The sequence below is a fragment of the Dicentrarchus labrax genome, unplaced genomic scaffold (assembly GCF_905237075.1).
Source record: "Dicentrarchus labrax unplaced genomic scaffold, dlabrax2021, whole genome shotgun sequence".
NCBI lineage: Eukaryota > Metazoa > Chordata > Actinopteri > Moronidae > Dicentrarchus > Dicentrarchus labrax.
In genome coordinates, this window is record NW_026136711.1 from 22,925,391 (window position 1) to 22,949,774 (window position 24,384).

Genomic DNA, 24,384 nt, shown 5'->3' on the forward strand with positions numbered 1-24,384 from the left:
TTGAAAAACTTTTTTTTATTATGTCAATTACAGCAATGTTTTACTTGAGGTCATTCGGGATTTTTGTCTTTGTTCATCCTTAAATACATAATCTTGATGCTGAAAGGCAAAAACATGAAAATTTCTTGTGGAAATATAAATTAGCTTCAAATCATATTGTTCAATTTACTTTCCCGTAACATGCTACAAGCGTTTAAGCACTGCCTGCTATCTCTGTGGTACAACTGGATAAGGTCAAGAGTGAGAAAGTGGGGGGATATAAACTAAAAATAAGAAGCTTTTCATTGGTACAGATACCAAATATACCAAATATATAAACTCACAGAAACAAAGATGACTTTGAAAAACCCTTTGAGTGAAGTCACTGTGGCATGGTAAAAAACGACACATGAAACAACTTTTCACAAGTCCACTTACAACGGACAGAAAAAAAATACAAAACACTGCTGCATTCGGTTTATTTGAGGATTTGACTTATTATCATGCATTTTGGCATATAAAAGTTGGTTCATGTGTCATTTAAATGCGTCAAATTGCTTAACGGAGAAAACCAATTTAGAGAATTGTTGACAGAAAGGGTGTAAATGAATGATTTGCACAAATTCACCAGCGTCTGCAAAGCGCAACAGACCTGAATACATTCCATTATTCACCATTTAATTAAGCCAATCTTACTGATCCAGCTCGAAAATTTTGGCAGTTTGTTTTAAAGTGCTGCGAGAACACTGGGCTGAATGAGAGACATTAAAAACTCTGTTCAAGACGGACATTGTTTTAAAGAGACTACTACATAATTCCCATCATTTTACAACTGGAATTACCTGCTAACTTCAGAAAAAGAAAAGAGTCTGGAAAGCAAGTAAAAAAAAAAAAAAAAAAAAAAAAAAAAAACATGAGACATACTTGAGATTTAGACCAAAGGAATAGCTATCAGGCCGACACATCCAACCATAACCATACACATACTTACCACACACGTATACAGTGTTCCTGAGGACCAATTGTTGCAGTAAACAACTGCCATTTTCATTTTTGTTTCCCAAACAAAAATATGCCAATAAGATATATTCTACAATATAATGACTACAGAAATTTAAATCTAACATACATACTTTGCAAATCATGTATAAACTGAAATAGGTGCCCGTTGGGAGAGACATGGAAATTGGCTTAATCTAGTTTATACTCTATTCAGCACATGCATTAAGAGACTCTGGAAACATCCAAAAATCTAAACAACCAAATAGGGAAAATACGGAACGGAAGAATAAACAAGTTTCCCTAACCCTAACTGATACATGATTGCCATTTGCAATATATCAGCTTCCCAACATAACGGAGCCCTAATGTTACTGTTTTGGGTCAAGTAATGACTCATTTTGTATATATTAACTCATTGTCATTTACGGTTTCTTTTTTTCCTTTTTTTTGCAAGGCTGGCTAAAATCAAGGCTCAGTTCAGTTCATAACATAGATGGAAGATAAAAGAGAGTTCCCTCCTTAAATCCAACAAAGGCAGTTGAGATAAGCAGACTGTATTGAGTGAATAAGCCCACCGCAAAAAAGGTCAACCTCAGTGCTGTCAGTGCCTTGATTAGTCCAGAGCGTTGCCTGAGAGGTGAGCACCGCTTTCCCAGGAAGAGCTCAACAAATGTCCACATGGCTCACTTCATCAGCACCTCCTGTAAACACATAAAACAAACAAAAAAAAGGTGAGCGACACAGAGCTGCAACCATTAGTCAATCAATTAGTTGAATGACAAGAAACTGCTAGGTTCTAAATTGTGAGAATTTAGTGCTTTTCATATCTCAACATAAAGTGCTGTTAGTTTGACAACAAGACATTTTAATGCTCTTGGAAATCGTGATGGTAATTTCTTGTTTTATAGACCTTACTATTAACTGAGAAAATAGATGGCAGAAAAATGTACAATAAAATGAAAAGAACTTGTTAGAAAGAAAAAAACAGACACATGATATATGAGTACTTGTGCCTCGGTAATTTCTTCATAAATTCAAAACTCAGTTCTCCAGCAGCCCTTTCGTAAAAAGGTCCCCAACGGCTATTTAAGAATAGTGACAAAGATAGAAACAGAGCTGGACAATTTGCAGCTAAAGGATTTAATTGTCAGCAAAATTTATGAGGACAGACAATAATGGAGGCACTTACTAAACTGAACATATCTTTAGTATTCATATTCTGTAGTGCAAATACTTGTCACCTATCAGCTGCCATATACAGTGACACCCAATATATCTGCAATATGCCAATATTGGCCTGGCTAACTTGTCTGTCAAAGCACTATTAGACAAAACACAACACAACACACAACACACACACACAACACACACACACACACACACACACACACAGTAGTGGCTCACCTGAGTCTCTTTTGGCTCTTGAGTTGGTGGTTCCTCAGCTTTCACCTCAGCAGAAGGAGCTGTGTTGGCCATTTGTAAGCTCCTGGTGACTGGACCACCTACTCTGTCCCTTGCTCGAAGGGAGAACCGCTCCTCCTTCTTCAGCTGTTGGGGTGGAGGTGATTTGGCGTCTGCTAATCTCTTGGGTGCTGCCTCTTTGCCCATACGCTGCATTCTCATGGCTGGCCGCGGCTGTGCAGTGTCACTGGGAGTGTCCGGGGCTGATGGGGTGGGAGGTAGAGACTGAACATGGCCCTTCTTAGTTTTTTTGCGAACAGAAACTGGTGCTGGGAATGAGGCAGGCCTCTTTAGTCGGCCCAGCGCTGCTTTTCCTTTGCCTGGCTGGGAAGGTTCAGGGTCTGCTGCACTAGAGCTACGAGCTCTGGTCTTTCCCAGGGGTTTAGGCTCGGGCCCCGTCTGCGGTATTTCATAGTATGAAGCTTTCTTCCTAAGATTCTTGTGTCTATCTACCACCGACACTGCCTCTTTTTTCACCTCTGCAAGACCTTTTTTGCCCTTTTTAACGACCGGCTTCATGGGACAGCTGACCGCCATATGTTTACTGAGACTTGCAGGATAAGTAAACGCCCGACTGCAGTGGGGGCAGACGTTAGAGGCCTGTTCTTCTTCAACTTTAACAATCGCCTTCTTCGCAAAAGTGGCAGCTTTATTTCTCTGTGAAATTGCCTTCTGGACCAGCTGGTTTTTCTTCTTACTGAGGGCGCTCATTTTTGTTTTACCAGTATCTTGATTAAAGTTAAGTCTCTTTGGCTGACCCATTCTACGGAAAGCACTCTGACCTGCAGTGGCTGCTGAGGGTGACACGACTCCATTCGGACTCTTCACTATTTGTTTGAGGGGAATGGGGTTTTTCTTGGGAGTGTAGCGCTTCTTATCACTAGCATTGGCACAAGCCAAAATGTGCTGGTGCAGTTCGGGCATGTTGTCAAAGCTGTTGCCACACTTGGTGCAGCGTATGGCAGTGCTGAAAGTTTGTGGTATGTTGTGGGTGGTGAAGTTAGTAGCTGAGGCCACAGAGCCAGCATGGGAACGGCTATGATAAGGAAAAGGGGGTGGTTTATAACTAGGGTAGTGTTGATTAATGCCAAGGCGGACATCTGGGCCTTTTGGCTTTGCTCCTTCTGAGGCCATGATCTTAATTGTAGTGTACAGCTCCTCATTGGGATCTTCTGCCTTGTCCTCTGCATCATTACCATTAACATCGGGCTCTTCTTTTGTTAAATCAGAGTCACTGTGTGGAGCAGCTTCATCAGTCGTCTCTGGTGCTGGTGACGAGGGACTGCTCTCCTCTTTGGCTCTGGATGGATCTGTGTAGTTTTGCGGCCTAAGCTTGCCGCTCTCTACGGTGTTATGTGAACATGTCTCGTTCGGGTGAAGATCCTTTTGGTGCTGCTGGAGGTTACAGAGAAACGCGAACTCCTTGGAACAAACAGAGCACACAAAGATCCTGCCCACTCCATGTAGTGTTGTTCTGTGAGCGAGAAGGGCTGGGGCGTCACCGAACAGCTGCACACAAAATTCACACTTGAAGGGCCAATCCACAGCATGCTCTGTGATGTGTCCACTGAGCTCTTTGATGGAGTTAAATGGCTTCTCGCAGACATTACACACAAAAGTCTTGCTGTACGATGAGTCAATATCCTCCGCCTCAGATGTTTTATCAGACGGTTTATCAGGAGCAGCAAGATGAGGTGAAGACTCATCACCATCCAGAGGTGCATGACTCATGACTGACAGCTCATCTACGCAGTGCAGAGGCTCTTCTTTTATCTTAATCTGTGGGAGGGATTGTGAAATCAGTGATTGGGGTGAATGTGATGCAGGAGGAGGAGATGATGAGGAAGGTGAGGATTCTGGCTGGGAAGAGAGAGCAGCAAGAGATTTCTCTGTTACTGAATCAAGGTTTTGGTTCATTTTGCCATTTAGCAGACTGCCAGTTGTAGTCAGTGAAACATCTTCTGTAGTGGGCAGATCTACTGATGCTGGCTTAGGAGAGCTTGATTTCACTGAAAAATTAAGGGGATCATTAAGTGGAGTCTTCGGGGAGTCCAGTGGCTCAGGGATATGGTTTTCTTCCTCGTCTTTGTTTTCTTCCGCTGACAAAATCTCCTCCGACTCTGACAGGGACTTGCGTTCAACTGATCTCGGGGACATTTTTGGCGAGAGGACAGGAAGAGGTCTCAGTGCAGTGGGGTCTGAAGGCTGAGAGAGAGGAGAGCTAGGCATATTCAGCGGAGAGGGTATGGTAGGTAGTACAGGGGGAGGCGGTGTTGGGGATGTCACACTGGAGGTACCGGGGGAAGATGGGTTCATGGTGACAGGGGTCAAAGAGGGCGGAGAGGGGTGGGCAGATTCTGATGAAACATTCGGAGACCGAGAATGAAAACAACTTACGTTCGCTAATGGGCTCTCGTCTCCTGGCAAAGGTAGACCTACATACTCATTCATCAGCACCTTTTCAAGCATGCTGGTGTTAGGTTTTCTCTTTTTTATCAGTGGCTGTGGTGCTGGACTTCCTTTTAATTCAGGAGTCTCGACACCGCTCTTCCGATGCAAGCTTAAGTCAAGTGCCGAATCCCCAAGCACCTTGTTCAAGCTGTCACTCCTCCTACTGACTGAGTTCGACAGATCCAAGGGCTGCTGATTACAGGAGTTCCCACCGCTACTTGAAGAAGTTTGGCCCTGCATATTATTTCCAGGAAGGCTGTCTCCATCTTCCTTGTCCAGTAAGCTCCCAGGAGATGACGCGCTGTGGCTTTCCAGCTTTGGCACCTTAAGGGTGTACGAGCTCGCCACCTCGGCTTTACAGGTCTCTGTTTTACATGCAGGACTAAGCTGTGGAGATGAGGGGGGAGAGGCTGTTCTTCTTTTAAACCTGCCTGAAGCCCCCGGCAGCGATGTGACTGACAGCGGGGAAGCCAGTCTTTGGCTTTCTGTTATCAGGGCGATGGTTGATTTCTGAATGTCTTGCGTCTGAAGGAGCTGTTTGAGCTTCGGTGAGAGATAAACAGTTTTCTCTCGTTGAAATCCGGATGAATCTGCAGCTTGTTGAAACAGTCCACCCACTAACAAGTTCGATGAGGAAGATGTAGAGGATGATGAAGACGATGAAGAGGCTGTGAAAGATGCCGTTTCAGTCTCCACTTTAAGGCCGGGAATAAGTGGGGGTGTTGATGTTCTTCTTTTTGCCGCTGGCTGGCCAATGCTGGAGACTTGCTTTGCAGCACTATTTCTACCCTCCACCTTCAGTGCCTGACTGATCTGATTCGGGCTGATGATGACGGTGTCCAACCCGAACAGAGCTGCAGATCTGGAGTCCACCTCTATCACCTCACAGCTGCTCACTGAACTGGTAGACACAATCTTGCCGTCAATGTAGAAGCTCAAATTCTCAGAGATGTTTTTGGATATGTCAACTGCGTAATCATCCCTGTCTACCTCATCCTCTGTGTCCGCACTGGGCACGTAGACGGGCGGAGGGCTGGTGCTGGGGGACTCATCAGGCTGTTGCTGCACCGATGCTTCTTGCAGCAGCATGCCTTTCCTGCGCACTCCCTTTGGTAACAAGTGCCGCTCGTGTATTCTGCGTTGGTGTCGGCGCATGTTGGTGTGTGTGCCAAATGCTTTGTTACAGTACTTGCAGGGATGGAGTTCTTTAGACTCCCCATTTTCATCCAAGATAAATGGACGGTCGGCATGAGGCCCCAACTCCTTTCTCAGAAGCTCAGAGTTGTGCAGAGGTCCTCCTGTAAACTGGGACCCTATGGCTATATAATTACTAGTTGGGCTGGTGCAATCAGGACTTGAACCGTCCGTGTGCACCACAGGACTGAGTAGACTGGCAGTCCCAGCGAGAGAGCCAGGCCTTTTTTTATTAGGCCCACTCTCGTGCCTCCTCTCGTGCCGCCGCCTCCCCACCTGTGAACCAAATGATTTACTGCAGTACCGGCACTTGAACAGTTGTGTTTGCTGGTTGGTGATGGCATGAATGTGATTGTGACGTTCCAGACCTTGTCTGGTGGAGAAGTGGCGCTCACAGTGCTGACACGGATAGGACTCTCCGTGGGGATCACCTTCAAGGTCACCATCGGGGTCTGGGTCAAGATCAGGATCAGGATCAGGATCAACCTCTGGTTCTTGCCCTGCAAGTGAGGAAGACTCCAACTTTCCCTGTGAATCCTTATGGCTTTCTTCACCACGGGTCAGCGATGGGCCAGGCTGCTTATTTTGCGTGGAATCAGCCGCAAGTGAGGACTGAGCAGTGTGCTGCTGTACTTCACTTGGTTCCTCCAAATCATCGGCATCTTCCTCGTCCTCGTCCTCTTCTTCCTCATCCTCTTCATCCCCAATTCTCCCGTCCATCATCACTACTGACATGTCTTCCACATCTCTATGGTCAGTGCTTCCCATGGGATGGCTTTCCTGGAGTTCCTGGGAGGGTCCTAAGGTCGATGGCCTCTCATCCTCCTCCTTCAGACCTGTAAACAATTTATCAGGAGTGTCAAGTTGTGCAAACCATTTCAGGAATTTCAATTAACCAAAGAAATGCTAAATGAAAGAGTGGGTAAAGAAACGTAAATTTGCCGACTAACCATAACAATAAGTCAACTTGCCTTCTTCCCCATCCCACATCTCCTTGACAGTAGGTTTGGTTACACTCGTTTTCTTGAATCCACCCAAACCAGCCTGTCTGGCTCTCTCCAGCAGCTTTCTCCTGGCTGCAAGTGCAAACACACACATCCCTTTGTGTCAGGCTTGATCAAAAGCAAACACAGGTTTAAAAATGAATGTGCATCAAACTGATACTACTATATCCTAACATTTTAAGGGTTTTTCCACAAATACTAAAAAGCAGAATCCTTCTCACCGATGCACCAATAAAAATCACCATCATTAGACCAGTTCTTTCAACAGGAAAAGAAGATGGGAAACGTTAAGTTGGGCAGTATTATTTCTTAAATATCACATTTTTGGCCACAATAGCAGAATTTGTTCGCTTATTGCAAAACAAATTCTATTAACCAAAGAGCCTTCTCGAGGGATGTCTTTTAATGAATCCAATGAAGCATCAACATATTTGTAAGATATGATTATTTCTTTGCAATTAATTCAACTCATTTTACTTTTTCACTCCATGTGCTCAAATTACAACATCAAAAAAGCAGCAAGAATAAAAGTGACTGCTTTGAAATTCAAATGAAAACGTATGAATAAACCTTGCAGCCAGTCCTAAAGAAGCCTCGCATTGCGTTCAAAATGATGTGCTTTCATGCATCAGTAATTTTAAAAAAAGACAACTGATAAACAAGATAAACTGAGTGTCAGACTATGCCACTATTTTAAATGTCCAAGCCTTGTGTGACTAAAGAGGCTTCCCTGGCACCTCCTCATCATTGGAGTGTGTCGACAAGGTCACCTGACCTGGCCTACAAAGCCTAATTCATACCAGAGTAACACATGCTGCAGGTCAGTCATCTGACCAGCGTGGTCCGAGGCATTCTGCTAAATCTACAGCAGTTAACACAACTACCTCACATTTTTTATCATTTAACTGCTCTAGTTTTTAACAGCCGCAGCCCTTTCTGTATTATTTTTTAAATCCCGCAGTCACTGAGCAAGGACACCGACTGTGGCATACATCGGTTAGGTAATAGGCACGTTGTTTTATATTATGTACGATATAAGATGAGGCTAGCAGCATAGGTAGGCCAACTTCATCACGGTTGACTTTGCAGTACAGCACAGGGCTGTCAAACGCCACCACACTGCAGTACAGATAAGTGATGTGTTAGAGGCTCTTCTCACAAGATATGACATAACATTTTTTTTTCTTAAATTAAAGATGACAACATTTCAAAGCTAAAAAACTCACAGCTCCTATACTTTGTTTTCAGTTCATACCTTATTTTACAGACATTTCAGGGACGGATTTGACTTCCTGTATGTTGTCTATATTTATGTGTCGATTAATTACGTATAAATAAAGAGTCAAGAGGCTCTAAATCACACTTGTAAGCACCTACATGATGTATTATCTAGACAGGACTATTGAATTCTGGTGGTACTACACTACATTATGCCCTACATTACAACACACTACACAATGTCTCTCATTCCCCTGTAAGATTTTTAGACAGATAGGTGAAACCAGACGCTAACAGATCAGATAGTGGACACTGAATATATACATTATTACAAATGTCCCTTTATCCCCTCTCTGCAATGAACTACCCACATGATGCAAAACATGGAAACATTATGTCCAAAGTTCATACTGACAGATGTAATTGTGACATAAAGCAACCAGGTTGTTAGTTAATAATACATCTCTGACTTTATTTATTTTTGTACGTTTTTCAATTCCCATTAATCTATTGCGGAAACAATTCACTACAAAAAAGAAAAAAAAGAAAAAAAAAAAGATGTTTCTGTCATTTTAGTTAATGGTTTTGTTTTTGATGTTAACGCTATCCAACCAGGCTTATAACACGAGGCCGACCGATTATTATCTCTCTGTCCATCGTATCGATATGATGAGGGTTTTTTTTAATAATAAATAACTTCAGGCACTTTGCCATCTGTTCCTGTATTAACACCGAGATGTCCGTGCGTTCAGACCTAGCCGTTTAGCTTAATGCTAGCATGCGAGACCAAGTCTGACAACTCGATGAACTGGTTATTCTGGACCCAGAACAACGTGAAACCAAATTATAAAAAAAAAAACACACGCCACAAGCTATATCACCTATATTCAAGGTTGTCCTCCATTACCTGCACTCTTAATATAACAGCACCCCCCCACCCCCTCCTGCACTTGAATAAGGAAGCTGGCTAGTTAGCTAACCTGCTAGGCCATCATCAAGTGGAGAGGCTCGCCGATGGATGGCTCTCATGCTGTAGGCACTTCAAGGAAGGTCACATCCTCGACAACGTCAGGACCCAGAGGAGGAAAACCTGCTCTAAAAAGTTACTCAGATGCTCGTCGAACGGCTAAACTGGGTATTTTACGGCAACGAGTCGGTTGATCGTCGGTTATTTAGAGCTAAAGCTGCCCGCAGCGACGACTTTCAGGTCGGGTATGAAAGTAAGAAAAGCCCCACACACACATCGCAACCGTTAACGTTAGCCGCCGCCGCTAGCCTGCCTTCATTGGTGAGCTAGCTTAGCTACAACTTCGACTGAGCTGCAAAAGAAATCGATCGGTGGCTAATCTGGCGCAGCGTGTGACCACCGCACACGTCGGGGGTTTGAACCCGAGCAGGAATGTCATCTCGGTCGTTCAGTTAGGGGCCTTACCTCGCTTCGCCCTGGGTGAGTTTTTCCTGTTCTGACTGCTGGCTCTTTCTTCCTCCAGTGCAGCTGTTATCTCTGGGTTGTCTTCCACAGTGTACCACACCAGCAGCTCCTCTCCCGGCCCGATAGGCTGCAACAATGAAAGATGAGGTCGGCCACCAATCACAGCCCGGCTTGCTGAGAGGCAAGGGGGGAGATATTTGGGCCACTGTGCATCTTAGCTGTCTAAGGGGGGTATGGAATTTGACTTTTTTTTTTTTTTTTTAAATCATAGTCTGCACATTTTTTGGAGTTACCACCAACCCAATTTAACCTCTTTGTTAGATTCGCGTGAATCTTAAATGTGTATTAAGCTTCATATAACACATTGATGGATGTGTGCTCTGTATTAGACATTATCCAGATCCTTTACTTAAGTAAAAATATAACAATATAAAAATACATCTTAACAAACATTCAAAATTACGAGTGATAGACAGCACAACATTTGTATTTTATCTGATAACATCATGAAAATCATCAATAATGGCACAATGGCAATACTTTTTATTACTGAAAGCAGATAATGTGTCATTATTTATGATGTGAATGCAATATTAATATACTCTCCCTGTTCACTTTATTAGGTACACCTATACAACCTAATACAGCCTCTAACAACAGTTCAGCCAGAAATTATACCTTTAAAAACAACAATAATAATAATAATAATAATAATGTTGTGACTGACACTGAGGTATTCTTTAACAATATGTGTATTATTGAGCTTGTATTTTGCAGTTGTTGAACTGGACTACATTATATTGAATGTTTTACAAACATGAGGGGGGCTTAGTATTTGACTTCTCAGTGCTTTTATCTCAGAAACAATCCAAACCCAGAAGTCTCTTTATTCATCCACTTACTCACTACACTTCAGCCCATGTGCCCTTTGGTTGTAGGACTTACACGTCGTTTGACTTACCCTTAAAACTTTGTAGTAAATGGCTCTGTTGATCTCCAGGGGGAAAAGATTCTGCTCTTCACTGGAGCGAGCCCAGTTCACGTATCGCAGCCAGTTCCCCTTCGTGGGGTCTGTGGCGTCAACGCACATCCAGCCCCGCGCAGGAAAATAAACCTACAGGACACCGGTAGAAAGAGATAACTCTGGAAGAACTGGGACTGAATGGGGTCACCTTAACCTCGAGTGGGAGCGAAAACATAATCAGTAGCATCTGTCATAGTAATTTAATAACATTTTAAATAATTTACAGGTAACAACAAATGTTAAAAGGTACATGTGAACTCTTGACAGCACTTTGACTACACTTGATGCAGAATGCAGTTGGGCTTGTCTTAGCTATGCAGCGACTGTCACAAACCTGGAGGTGAGTATTTTGGGGAAAGGAGCTAACAGAGCAGCATTTAACATACCTCCCACATGTAAACGTTACTCGTCACCTGGGACCTTTTTTTCTTCTCTCCAACAAATGGGCCGAACCTCTTGCCTTTAGGAATGACCCGAGTGGCCCAGACACCTTAAAACACAAAAGAGTAAGGATGAACATCTTATACCTGTTAGATTTGAGATTAGATCCGGTACTATGTTGAACTTAAGCTCAGACTCAATGATCTTCAGGATTAGAATGACGAGCACTGTGTGTAATTTGGGGTATCTCACCTCAAAAACATCAACAAAAGACGTTGTTTAATGAAGTTGTGAAGTAAAATGGGATTAAAGGAGTTCTTTTAATTGTTAAAAATCCACCATTTCCCATGACAGTCGTTCACGGACGAGGTAACGTGTTTCAGTTTTTTCTACTTGCTTCTTCACTCTCTGATGTATCTAATGTTTATATGGAAGTTAAAGCAACCAGAGGGTAAAGGTGACCAAATTAAATTCACTATTACCTAAAATAAAGGTTATGGATTTCTCTAGGTTTTATCATTGTTGGAAACGTTTAAGATAATAAAAGTACACAACTCAGAAATATAACAGGTCTAGTAGTTTTTAGACATTTCAATGTGTAAATGTTACATATTATACCTTTAAGACTAATTGTGTTTTTAGGGTTACGGTTCAGAACAAATCTGTCTGAAGTTATGTGTGGTAGCCTCAAAAGAAGAGATAAACAGGTGAAGATGTTCAGAGAAAGTGTAGTTTATGTTTGACAGGAGATAAAGATGACAAATATGTTGGTTTGTTGAGGTTTTGACGAAGATAGAAACAAACTTGTATTAATGCATAACGCAATATAAAAACATACTTAGATAAGTTTAACATGGTGGATTTCTATTATCTTTTATTATATGGCTTGACTTGAAAAAGCCTACTAGCTCACTAAAGGTACAGTCCTTCATTGATCTCCTGACTTATATTTTGAATTGCCACAAGGGGGAGCCTCTTTCCAGTCATTCCAAAATCCTAAAATCCTGTCACACTGTGTTGGCTCATTGTACCCCCCCCCACAAAAAAGATGTGTGGAAATAATATGGATTTCAAACTATCTAAACTAGCTATTGGAGGTGTATCATCTGTGATGCAATGAAAATATTTGTTCTTGACTAAATGTAACTTAAAGGGTTTCCAGTAGGTTTTAGTGCCATTTTTGCCACACACATATTCAAACTCACAACCCTGCACATACACATCTTCATCTCTACCCTCATCCACTGCCCTCCGCCATCTCATCAACTCATCACTTCTATCTACGCCATCCACAAACGGTGTTTAACGCCAATTTTAAGCATATTTTTATGATTATTACAATGATATCGTACATCGCAATTTTTTTGGACAGGATAATCTTGACATTCAATTTTCATACTGTCCCATGCGTAGTCACAATATTAGTGATTTGTGAATAGTTTAGACGCTGTTACATTTGAAAGAGTCTAAAATGATCAAAGAGTTAAATGATCTTGCTTAGTTTGTTAAAATAATACTGACAACTTTTAAGTAGCTGTTAAATATTTAACAGTGTAGATTTATTTGTGTAATTGTTTTTTAAATGTTTACTTTCCTATCTTTTACAACTTTATTGTATTCCACATGCCCTTCCAACAATTTCCCCCCTCAGGGTGATTGATAATAAAGTTAACTGAACACAGCCTGATCTCACTGTGGTCCACCATCACTGACTGCTGGAAGTCATTTTCAAACACGTACATTAATGAAATGCAAAAGGACAAATGAATATGTTAACAGTCTTTAAAAGACGTTGTTAAAGTTGCAGTTGTTTAAACAGAAAAGACACATTATGTACTCACCAATGCGGCTTTGATTTATAGCAGAAGGCCTGAGACTCAAACAGTCCGGCAAACCCTTCCACACATGTGCTGGAATTTCATCTAGAGTTTCCACTGTCCCTCCAGTGATAGCCATGATCTACAATACATAAAAAAAAGGCATCAAAACCCTGTGAAAATGTCAAATTTAATTATGCACGACATGTTGAACACCAGTAGATAATATCCTAATTTTAAAGATTGTATGAAGCAGATATTTTACCTGCTCAGGTTGGTTTCCACAACACAGTGGGCACCAAGTCTTACTGGAGCGTTATCACATGGACTGGAGATATAGAGAGAAAAGTAAGTGTTTAAAGAAGCAGCAGCACACTTCATACAAACTGCATCTTAGCAAAGGCAACAGATTTTTTGCATAAAACTAAAAACACGACACCAGAAAAACAAAAACAAATTTACTACAGTATGACTCATTTCCATAGCGGTACTGGCCTGTCCAGGGTCATGACAAGAGAGTGCAGTGTCTGTGCTGCAATATGAGCTTCATGGAAGTTGTGACATGCAAATATAATGACAGGTAGACAGAATATTAAGAGATATTTCCCTTTTCCCAGTCTATGATAATAAAAACAAAAAACAGTGAGGCTGTGAAGCCCTTTCATAGCAAACAAGAAGTGTATCATATGAATACAGGCTGATTGTTAGGGCTGCAACTAAGAATATCTTTCAGTGTGAATTTGTTTGCAGATTTGTTTCATTATTAATCGTTAAAAAAAAAGGTACCTATAAAATGTTACAATTAGAAGATATACAGTGCTTTACAACCTTACAGAGCCAATGCAATGTCTTTAAATAGCTTGTTTTGTTAGAAAACCCCAAAGATAACCCTAAGATAGGATGAGCACAGCATCAGGAGGAGCTAAAGTCCTAAAATCTTAAAAAAATTCACAGTATGAGATGTAAAATTCTGGATGAAATGTCTTGATTTTACAGCACACAAAGATGTAATTTATGTATTCAATTGTTAAATGTATGTGATAATTTATATTTTCAATTCAGTGGAATAAAAAAAGAGAAAAGCAGCAAAGCCTCACATCTGATAAACTGGAACCAGTGACTGTTGCAAATGACTCAAACAAATAATCAATTATCATAAAGTCAACATATTTCCTCTTAATTAACTAGTCAATGAAATCAACTTTCAGCTCTTTTTTTTTTTTTTTTTTGCATGAATATAAATACTTATTATTCAAATGTTTCCATCACAAGCACTAACTGTGCTTCACTTACTTGCTTTTTGTCCCAACTGGCAGAAAAAAAGCCAATTGTTCAGGAGCACAATGAGCTGACCCATGTGTTGTGTGGCTGAGCTCACACATCACACTGAATTCATTAACAAACAAAAAAATAAAATACAAATATTCCATATAGTTCAGTAGCAGATCTTTTGACATTAACGACTCTTCCCTGACTTCACGATGCTGCTGTATTATCTCAAAGGCAGATAAATGACAAAGCTAAGACAATAAACCTGATTGTCTACAGATGTGTTGGTGCTCAAGCTATAGCATCCTCTCAAAAAGAAAAGGATAAAATGCATGAACTTTTAAACAGGCCAGTTCATTTGATTTATTTTTTCACCCCCATTTACTATAATCCGCTGCTGTGTGAGTTGTGATCAGACATTTTTAAACCCCCTTCTAGCTGAAGTTCAAGCAACAAATGGAGAGATTTCAATGTGGGTGTGTGCGTAAAGCGGTTTTAAAGCGTTATGCCTCTGTTTCATCCCCCAATAAAGTTGACAAAGACAGATAAAATGAACGGATATGTAAACCGTACATCGCCTGAAAGATAGAGTTTATTGTTACCCTTGTAGGCAAACCGTCCGCTCTCCTTATTCTTCCCGATGCTGGCCGGAGTAAGGTGGCTGGAGCTGATTTTTTTTTTCTCCCTCCTTAAATGTTTCCTGCCGTAGCCTGCTTTTCTTTTTTTGGGTTTAGGCTACTCTTAGGCGCACTTACCTGCTTTATTTGACCGGGGACTTATGATTTTTGTGCTCTACCTGCTTTCAATCTGCTGAAAATGGCGGATGGAGGCTTGATCGAAAGCCTCTTCTGTAACTCGGATCGTGGTGTAGTGTAGTTGGGAGAGGCAGCCTGTCAGACCCCGTGCGCGCACACTCTCTCTCTCTCTCTCTCTCACACACACACACACACACTTACACTTAGCGATGGGCCAATAATGTTAAGCAATCAGGTTTCTTTAATAGACGACAAGGCTCCCTGGTCTCCTCTCCTGCAGGCACTGGCTCCAGTCCTGTCCACGCTGCAGCCTAACATGAAACCATGCCAATTAAGTACCTTGCTTAGATTCATCTGTGAGCATAATGGGCCTGTAGGCTGGTGCCATCTGTGCATCCATGAATAGCTAAGAACTCAATAAAAAAGCAGGCAAATGCAGACGGAAAGGTGTTATTTGGAGGTCCTCAAGTTGCATGTTTTGTATATTCCGTTCTTTCAGCTTGTTGCTGTGTTGCTTTCCCTCGTGTTCTTTAATACACTTATTCTACAACATCTGCCAACTGATAAGTAAAAGTAATTTATGTGAGTTCAAAATAAATGAGTGGATAAACACTGTTTCAGTTCATTGTACTTTTATTGCACCGGGATAATTAGTATCAGTGCTGCTTTCCAGTGAGTACTGGGTTGTGTTGGTGTTAAAAGAAATCACATAGTTAAATCACATTTAAGCAGATTAGATGTGGTGACAATACAAAAAAGTGAAGATGTTATAGGCTATATGATATAACTGTGGGTTAACACACAGCATTCAGTTACTTTCCAGTAAGATGATAGCAGTTAGGAGTTAGTTTTTATCAAATATTCACTCAATTTCCAGTTTATAAGGTACTCCTATAGCTAAACATAATACATAAACAATAAGGTGATAGTGTTCAGTTTTTGTTATTTTAGAGCGGTGTTGATTTAACTTTGGGATCATTTTGGAGGCTGTAGTTTGTGGTGTTGTTGTGCTCTCTGAAACATTATAACCTCCATGAATGTAAGATTTGTTGCCGTTCTTTTGTATTAGACTGAATTTTTAGCCGGACACATTAAAGCTCATTTAAATAAATGGTTAATAAGTACTGAGCTCTGTCAGCACTAATTGAGTTGCATGTTATTGTCCTCAGTCTGTTTGTGCTGAACTTCCTTTGCTGTCTGCTGTCACCAGTCTGCCCTCATGCACCTGCATGCATGTCTTTTATTGTGGCTTTGTTTCTATTGTGTCAGATACTGTGGTTTTCATGACTGCGTTTCTGCTTTGCCTGTTTCAGCTAGTGTTAACAATTCAACAGCGTCATCTTATTTAGTCCATATTAATACCAATATCCGTAATTTTATTGTTTTGTATGTGCTCTTACATTATGTATGAGGGTGTCCAGAATGATGCTTCTGTTAACATTAATATATATATTTTTTCATTATTGTTCTGCATGCTTAGAAATGATTTGACTTTGAATGACTTTGTAATTTCAAGGTGACATTGGTTACAAAGTCCATGCAGATGAAAAATAACAACCTGTCTAACCTTGGTGCAGCAAAGTTTTATCAATGTGCACTGTCCCTGCTAAATAAACCAATAACAACAAATAAATAAAGTAAGATAGGTGTATAATTAAATGCCGGACAAATTAAAGTTCTTTAACCTATTGATGCAAAAATCATGTGAAAGTTCAGTAATGTCTTAAAACAAAGCTGCAAATTGTCCACAATGGTTTCACAGAACCAGAGATGTTAAAGGCATACTGTAGTTGACATAATACAAATGTGAATTTACAGTATATATTGTCATATTATCCAACATGGCCTTAAATAAAAATCAAAATAAAACAGGATGTACATTTATTAGACTCAAAATGATAAAAAGCAGTTTTAAAGCTTCTTCAGGTGTCAATGTGTCATATTGGTTCTCAAAGGGCATGCTAGGTAATGACTTTAATCATCATTTAATCAAGAATTACCTGTGGCCACTAGAGGCTGCTGTGCTACCATAAACAGACAGTGTCCTCTTCAGATTTAAGTCTATGCCTGGAAATGTGTGAAGTAATTAGAACAGGACTGAAATAATTAAAGCTGCGTGTATAACTATTAATGCAGTGCGACAACTGACAGGAAAGTATGTCTGTGACAAATATGAGCAGATGTGTGATCTGAGTGTTTGACTGTACATCTTCCTGTGGCAAAACAAAGTCTGTCTGCATGGTGGCATTCATGCAACAAAGTGTCTATAACCCCTAAAGGAATAAAATGTAACATTATTCTTACTGTTAGTAATTGTGAAAGGATCTGTGTAACATCTTCTCAAGGCGTGACTTCGTGCCACATTATGACACAGTCGGCAAGTTGTTGCACTTCAAGTCTCATTCAGTACACCTGAGTCAGCCAGGATTCTTGTTTTGACTATAGCTCCTGTTTTCCACTTGTATTTATTCTAAACTAATGCTCTTACACAAGAGGAAGCACACTGTGGACCCGTGATGTCTGTAAGCCTAGCGCTTAAAGCATCTCTCAACCAGATGTGCTGATTCCTGTCCCATTTTCACAAGCTTCCCCCCTTACTGCTCAAGTAAATTCCTCTGCCCCTGCTCCACCCTGATGACCTTCCCATGTCCATCAGGCTGACAGCTGTCACAGGCCCTCCTGCTTTTTATGAGAGCCAAAAGTCTTTGTCTCCCATATTAGGATGTCCATCAATTTCGATTGTTCTTGGAAAAATCACAGTTTTCCCTTAAAGGCTGGTTCACAATTTTTTCAAGTCTGTCTTAAAACAATTGTCAGGTTCCCATATGAACACTGAAACAGGATTTTCTTGCTGTAATCATTCCTCCTCGTCATTAAGAATAGTTTGTTACAATCTTTAGGTAGTTTTTTAAGGTTTGAAGTTTTTTTTATTTTTCAACTCCCATATATTTTTACACAAATATCTATACTTTCTACTCCTTACATTTTCAAAATGTTTTCAAAGATCATTATTTAAGTTTTAGTGCATTTGAGGGGAATTATTGAATTTTTTCCCCCCCTACATCAAGACCGGTGAATATCACACAGGAAAGTAACATAACAAAAACAGACAAGAAAGAGACTGAACTCTATGTGAAGTTTCAGTTAACTTCAGATGTCCTTCAGATAAACCAAGAAAGTACTTTTTACTTTTATACGTTGAGTACATTTTAGAGCCTGTGCCTTTTCACTTGTACTTGAATAAAGAAGTTGAATCAGTACTTTTACTTTTACCAGAGTATTTTTAAGACATAGATGGCTGACTTTCTAAAAAATGTAGGACTATTCTTGCTTATACACATAAGAGCCATTGAGCAATGTAATGTGTAATATTTAGTACACATCCTAAATAATCTGTCTGTTCAATATAAAATATACTTCTTATATAAAGTTTTACTTTCTGATATTTTAAATAATATTTGTCATTTTATTAATTTGTGTGTTTTAATTAGTGTGTGTGATGACTGGTTGTCTTCTTGTGATGTATATATGTAATTGGTTCTCCTGAATAAATAAAAGCTGAACTAATATGGAGAATATTGAGGATTGTGCAGTATGTAAAGGCCATAGTACCTGCTGTAAATTCATTCAAAAAAAATAATTATTTTATTAAAGTCTTCACTCCCAGGTCTTGTAAATCGGCATTTTTTCATACAAGCTCTTTAAAACAAATACAATTGGTATAATGGGATATGTTTACTGTACTTGGGTGCAGAACACAGTTTCATTTGGAACACCATGTCCCCCTCACCATCCTAAAAATATTTACTGTGTGCAGGATGAGCTGTGGACATATAGCTGGTACTGCAACATGCCAAAGTGTGATTGATAGGAGAGCTCTCAGTCTCTGCTGCATTACAGCACAGGGAAAGTGATAGGCCTACTTAGCTCTTAAAGAGCATGAAGGAGGTGTGTGCTTTTTCATGCCTGTGGTAGACTGTACTGTATGTATGAGCCAAGAGGACCATGGACATGTACATATTGTACCTAAAGAACATTTTGTGATTATAGTAATAATAAAGTTCAATTGATTAACCACAATAAAGTAAATACTAATACTGCATTACTTTAATGTTCCACAATCAAAAAACTACAAGTAAAGTTACCAGTGCATTAAAGTTTTCATCATACATACATTTCAAAATCAAAACATAAAGACTCATCATTCATAAATGCTTACTGTCAAATACACCAACAAATCAAGTCTTATAGAGCATGACTCCCCCTTTAGTAAAGTTGGTCACATGCTCACATTTTTCATAAAGCACTTCTATACCATTTATACTTGCATGTTATCATCCTCTCAAGTAGCTAATAATCTACTTCATTCCACACCTTTAAATATGTCAAGACGTAGTTTTAAGAACAGAGGTGGAAAATGTACTTAAGTGCAATGTGGAGGTACTTATACTTTGAGCATTTATTTTACGCTACAATACTGGAGCATAATGTTGTATTAATTTCTCCACTGCATTTATTTGACACCCTTATTTTACACACAAAGCTTATGATCAGCCTGTAACATATAGATATGCATAGGTTACAGGTACCCTGTGGAGCTTTTGACCACTAGTAGCACCATGGAGCAATGCTTTTACTAGTGTTTGGTTTGTTCATTAGGACATTGACAACGCAATACACATTCCTGACAGAAGGTGGTGGTAACACGCAAAGAAGACAAAGAAGGTGACTGCTAGCATGTAAACATTGGAATTTAAAATATTCATAAAATCTTTGTTTTTTGAGGATGAAATTCACTCAATGGGTTTGTTAAACCTCAAGGGTACAAACAATGTCTTATGAATGTTAACAAATTTATTAAAATTATTTGTTTGTTTACAAGAAAACTCAACAGGACACCTTTAATCTACCCAAAAGTATATAAAGTAGGTAATATTACCTCCTCCTCAACCAACAGGAAAGTGCTACTTATATTCATGCCTTCATCAGGGAGAGATCTTAATACCTATTCCACCTCTGGTTTACATTAACATAGTGACTTTCTGTCCTTCAACCTTGAAGAAACTGCAGAATTTCCTTCAGTTGTCTTTTCCTCAGCAAATATTCAATGCAGAGAAACCTGTTATGCTTCAGTTGCTCCATATTTCATCAAACAACTGATCTGATCTTCTGACAGCTGATCTTTACTTCAGTGTCCTAAAATAGGAGAAATATAGACATTATAGACATATTTGAATACTAAACCATTTGATAATTGTGGATTAAAACAAATTAGATTTGGTGACATTGTTGTACTCACTTACATTCAGTGCAATTTCTTGGATACAGTCATCCAAATAAATCCACCAATGATAAAAGACATCAGTGTGAAGAATGCTGCACCCAGTACTGTCCCCCTGTTTATCAGAGCTGGGAGACCAAAACTGTCATTAGTGAAATCATCTCATAATTGGGACATGGCATTTAACTTTTCTCACTGTGAGCTCTTAACAGACATGAACATTTTTTAACTTTCACTATAATTGACAATAATTACATGTTAGAATTTTTTAATATGTTAAAAGGACAAAATGTACTTTTCATGCTAGTAGACCTATGATAGAAGAAGTTACATGTAAATGTTGGTTCAGTCATTGTGGAGAAAGATAACTAATAATTATTGAGATCATTCCCAGGTCATAAAATACCGACCCTTTGGGTTAGGATAAATGGAAAGAAAACACACAACACAACAGGTGGCATTCCTGCTCAAAGTGTCTAAAGTTAAGTATTAGATGACCTGGGAAGGAGACTCAACAGTGAACTCTCTTTCTTCACAATTACTGACACCATCTTTTAAATGTGAAAAAGAGACACATTTACGTCATCATAGTTAAGTACTGATTAAAGGGTTCAGTGTTGGATTCTTACCTACAGGTTCTTCTTCTATCAGTTTAATTGCAGCATTGAAATCTTCACTGCTGGTGCCATTACCACCTTCCACAGGAGTGGGAATGATTTCAGGTTCTACATCAGTGACAGCTGGGGCAGGAGCTGTGACTGTTCCCTTTGGTAGAGGATCTGATTGGACAACTTCTTCTTCTGTGTTATCCTCTGGAGCATCCTCTTCTACAATGATGACAACAGGGTCTTCTGGAGCTGGTTCGTCACTAGTAGGTTCCACAACAACAATAACAACAGGCTCTTCTGGTGCTGTTTCTGCTACAGCTGCTTCCTCTTGACCTTCTTCTTCTGGTTCAAGTTCTGCATGGTCAAGGACAACCGATTCCTCTTCTTCTGGTGTACTAGGAATAAGTTCTTTGTTAGCGGGGTCCTCTTCTGTATTTTCTTCTGGGACTATTGGGACAGGCACCCCTGCAGCTTCTACTTCTGTATATTCTTCTGGAGGCTCTTCATCTGTTGCTTCTGGGGAAACTATGGGGATTGATTCTTCTTTAACTTGTTCTTCCTGCTCTGGCTCCTCTTCAACAGGGTCCAAAGGAACAATGACAACTGGGTCTTCTGGGGCTGTCTCTTGTGGTGCTTCTTCCTCTACAGCAGGGTCCACTTGAACTTCAGGCTCTATAGGAAGGGCAACAGATTCCTCTTCGTCAAATGGACTTGGGAGAGGTTCTTCATTAGAAGCAGGGTCCACTTCAGCATTTTCTTGTGGGACTACTGGGGCAACTGTTTCTTCTTTTGCTTGCTCCTCTGGAGCTTCCTCTTCTTTTGTTCCTGAAGAAATAATAGGGACTGTTGCCACTTGTTCCTCTTGATCAGGCTCCTGTTCAGCGGGCTCCACAGGAACAATAATAGCAGGTTCTTCTGGTGCTGTTTCTTCTACATCCACTCCCACTTGACCCTCCTCTTCTGCTACTGTTTCTTCTATAGCCACTCCCACTTGACCATCCTCTTCTGGTACTGTTTCTTCTACAGCCACTCCCACTTGACCTTCCTCTTCTGGGTCAAGTTCTGCATGGACGAGGACAACAGATTCCTTTTCTTCTGGAGGCTCTTCATTTGGTGCTTCTGGGGAAACTATGGGGATTGCGTCTTCTTTAACTTGCTCTTCCAGCTCTGGCTCCTCTTCAACAGAGTCCAAAGGAACAATTACAACTGGATCTTCTGGGGCTGAGTCCTCTGGTGCCGTTTCCTCTGCAGCAGGGTCCACTTCAGCATTTTCTTCTGGGACTACTGGGGCAACTGCTTCTTCATTTGCTTGCTCCTCTGGAGCTTCCTCTTCTTTTGTTCCTGAAGAAATGATAGGGACTGTTTCCTCTTGTTGCTCTTGATCGGGCTCCTGTTCAGCGGGCTCCACTGGAACAATAATAGCAGGTTCTTCTGGGGCTGACTCTTCTGGTGCTGTTTCTTCTACATCCACTCCCACTTGACCTTCCTCTTCTGGGTCAAGTTCTGCATGGACAAGGACAACTGATTCCTCTTCCCCTGGAGGCTCTTCATCTGGTGCTTCTGGGGAAACTATGGGGATTGATTCTTCTTTAACTTGTTCTTCCAGCTCTGGCTCCTCTTCAACAGGGTCCAAAGGAACAATGGCAACTGGATCTTCTGGGACTGACTCCTCTGGAGCTGTTTCCTCTAGAGCAGGTTCCTCTTGACCTACCTCCTCTATCTCAAGTTCTGCAGGGACGAGGACAACATTTTCCTCTTCTTCTGGTGTCACTGGAAGAGGTTCTTCTACGTCAGTATTGTCATCGGGGACTATAAGTAAAGGTTCTTCTGGAGCAGCTTCCTCTGCTGCATTTTCCTCTGAAGCTTCATCTTCTGAAGCTTCTAAAGGAATAATGGGGATCGGTACATCTGGAGCTGGATCCTCCACATGGTGCTGTTCTGAAGACTCACTCTCTAGAGCAACAGCTGGGGCAACTTCTTCTGAAGTTTCATCTGGAGATGCCTCTGCAAAGGCAGCTTCTACAGGGACAGTTTCTTCCTCTGAAGATTCTTGTGGAGCTGCAGCCAAAGGCTCCTGAATGGCTGTTTCCTTAGATACAGCTTCATCTGTGTCATCAGAGACCTGATCTCTGATGAAAACTGGTTCTGGTTGTATTTCAACAACTGGAATGTCTTCTTCAGCGGATAATTCCTCAGGAGATGTTGCTTCTTCTGCATCAACTGGAATGAGTTTCTCCTGAACTGATTCTTTCTCCTCTATAAAGTGACTGTGGTCTTCAATTACTGGAGCAAGTTCCTCTGGACCTGGTTCTTCAGCCTCAACAAGAGAGTGAACAACTTTGGCAGCTGCAACAAAGGTTAGTGATTTAGCAACCATTTTGTATGTTCTTAGTCAACAAAGGAACCATTATTCACCTAAACTATTTAAATGAATATAAAATGAGTGTGCTTTAGTTGATAATGTTAATAAATATATATTATTATGCTTTTTTATACTATTTATTAGTATTATTGAGTCATTATTGATTCATATTCATAATTCATAAAAAAGTTTTTTAGATTTACATTCCATTGAGCTCAATTTGGTGCCATATTAGTTATCTAGTTAATCTGAAAGGGTCTGAGGTTAAGCATCTCATCAAGTATAGCCACTTTCCAAAAAGTAAATACCATAGTGTACTATAGTTCTGAAAACAGCATCAAATGTACTGATGGCTGATTATGTAACAGTTAAGAAGATCTCCATAAGGAGGGTGTGCAGTGATCCAAGTTTAGTTCAAATGTCTCACAGGGAACATGGAACTAACAGGCGCATGTGTGTCATTGAACAGGCCGTGAAAGTATTTTGAGATACAATTGGAGAAGGAGTTTTATTCTCGATTTACGTGGGTGACTGAGGTCAGTTCCCAAACTGAATGCATATTTTTATTATTCATAGCTAGAAAACACCTAAAGCAATATTTGCCTTTCCCTGTCGTAGATTCTTTTGACTCACAAGCTACCTATTATGTAACAACAAAGACAGGTTTACCTTATTAAACGATATATGCATTTACTTCTGTAACATGCTTCTGAATTAAGTTTGTACATTCAGTGTATCATTCAGTCATGTCATGTAACCATAAATAAACACATATTCATGAACTGTAACGCTAACAATCTGCTGAATTAGTTAGAAAATTTACCATTTCTAATAATTATGATCAATAATCAATTAACACATCAAATCATGGCTTACGTATTGGTGCTGATGAGCATAGTTGAACATTTAGGACGACGGTCAGCAGCAGCAGAGAGGAAGCTTTGAACATGATGTCTGTCCTTTCATTAGAGTCAAACAACTTCAAAAAACTCCAATACAGCAGCCAGACCGGTGCCCCCACTGTGAACGAATGTCCTACAGGGGTGAAGCACACGTGTCAGCGTGGACACATGTTGTGAAGTGACACACCATATGGAAATATTCTGAGGGTGCTTCGAGTACTGGGTGGGTAAAAAGAGAAACCTA

General features: G+C 40.4%; 2 protein-coding genes and 1 long non-coding RNA gene across 5 annotated transcripts; 1 reads left to right on the top strand and 2 right to left on the bottom strand.

Moving 5' to 3' along the window:
- prdm2b (PR domain containing 2, with ZNF domain b) lies at positions 1-13,105 on the bottom strand. Of its 2 annotated transcripts, XM_051414709.1 has the most exons (7): positions 12,988-13,105; positions 11,152-11,255; positions 10,703-10,855; positions 9,742-9,868; positions 7,059-7,163; positions 2,386-6,923; positions 1-1,682 (listed from the first exon to the last, which is right to left on the bottom strand). In XM_051414709.1, the coding sequence occupies exons 1-7, from the start codon at positions 13,100-13,102 to the stop codon at positions 1,665-1,667; spliced, it is 5,160 nt and encodes a 1,719-aa protein (XP_051270669.1). In that variant the 5' UTR covers positions 13,103-13,105; the 3' UTR covers positions 1-1,664. The 2 variants fall into 2 exon arrangements, with proteins under 2 accessions (XP_051270669.1, XP_051270670.1); XM_051414710.1 differs by lacking the exon at positions 7,059-7,163.
- LOC127371727 (uncharacterized) lies at positions 9,852-12,828 on the top strand. Its single transcript, XR_007886434.1, has 2 exons — positions 9,852-9,972; positions 10,742-12,828. It is a non-coding gene; the product is annotated as an uncharacterized LOC127371727 (long non-coding RNA).
- A 5,971-nt stretch (positions 13,106-19,076) lies between the features above and the next one.
- LOC127372383 (fibrous sheath CABYR-binding protein-like) lies at positions 19,077-24,314 on the bottom strand. Of its 2 annotated transcripts, none has more exons than XM_051416037.1 (4): positions 24,115-24,314; positions 20,898-23,222; positions 20,291-20,396; positions 19,077-20,183 (listed from the first exon to the last, which is right to left on the bottom strand). In XM_051416037.1, the coding sequence occupies exons 1-3, from the start codon at positions 24,185-24,187 to the stop codon at positions 20,293-20,295; spliced, it is 2,502 nt and encodes an 833-aa protein (XP_051271997.1). In that variant the 5' UTR covers positions 24,188-24,314; the 3' UTR covers positions 19,077-20,183; positions 20,291-20,292. The 2 variants fall into 2 exon arrangements, with proteins under 2 accessions (XP_051271997.1, XP_051271998.1); XM_051416038.1 differs by having other exon boundaries at positions 20,287-20,396.
- Positions 24,315-24,384: the final 70 nt, after the last annotated feature.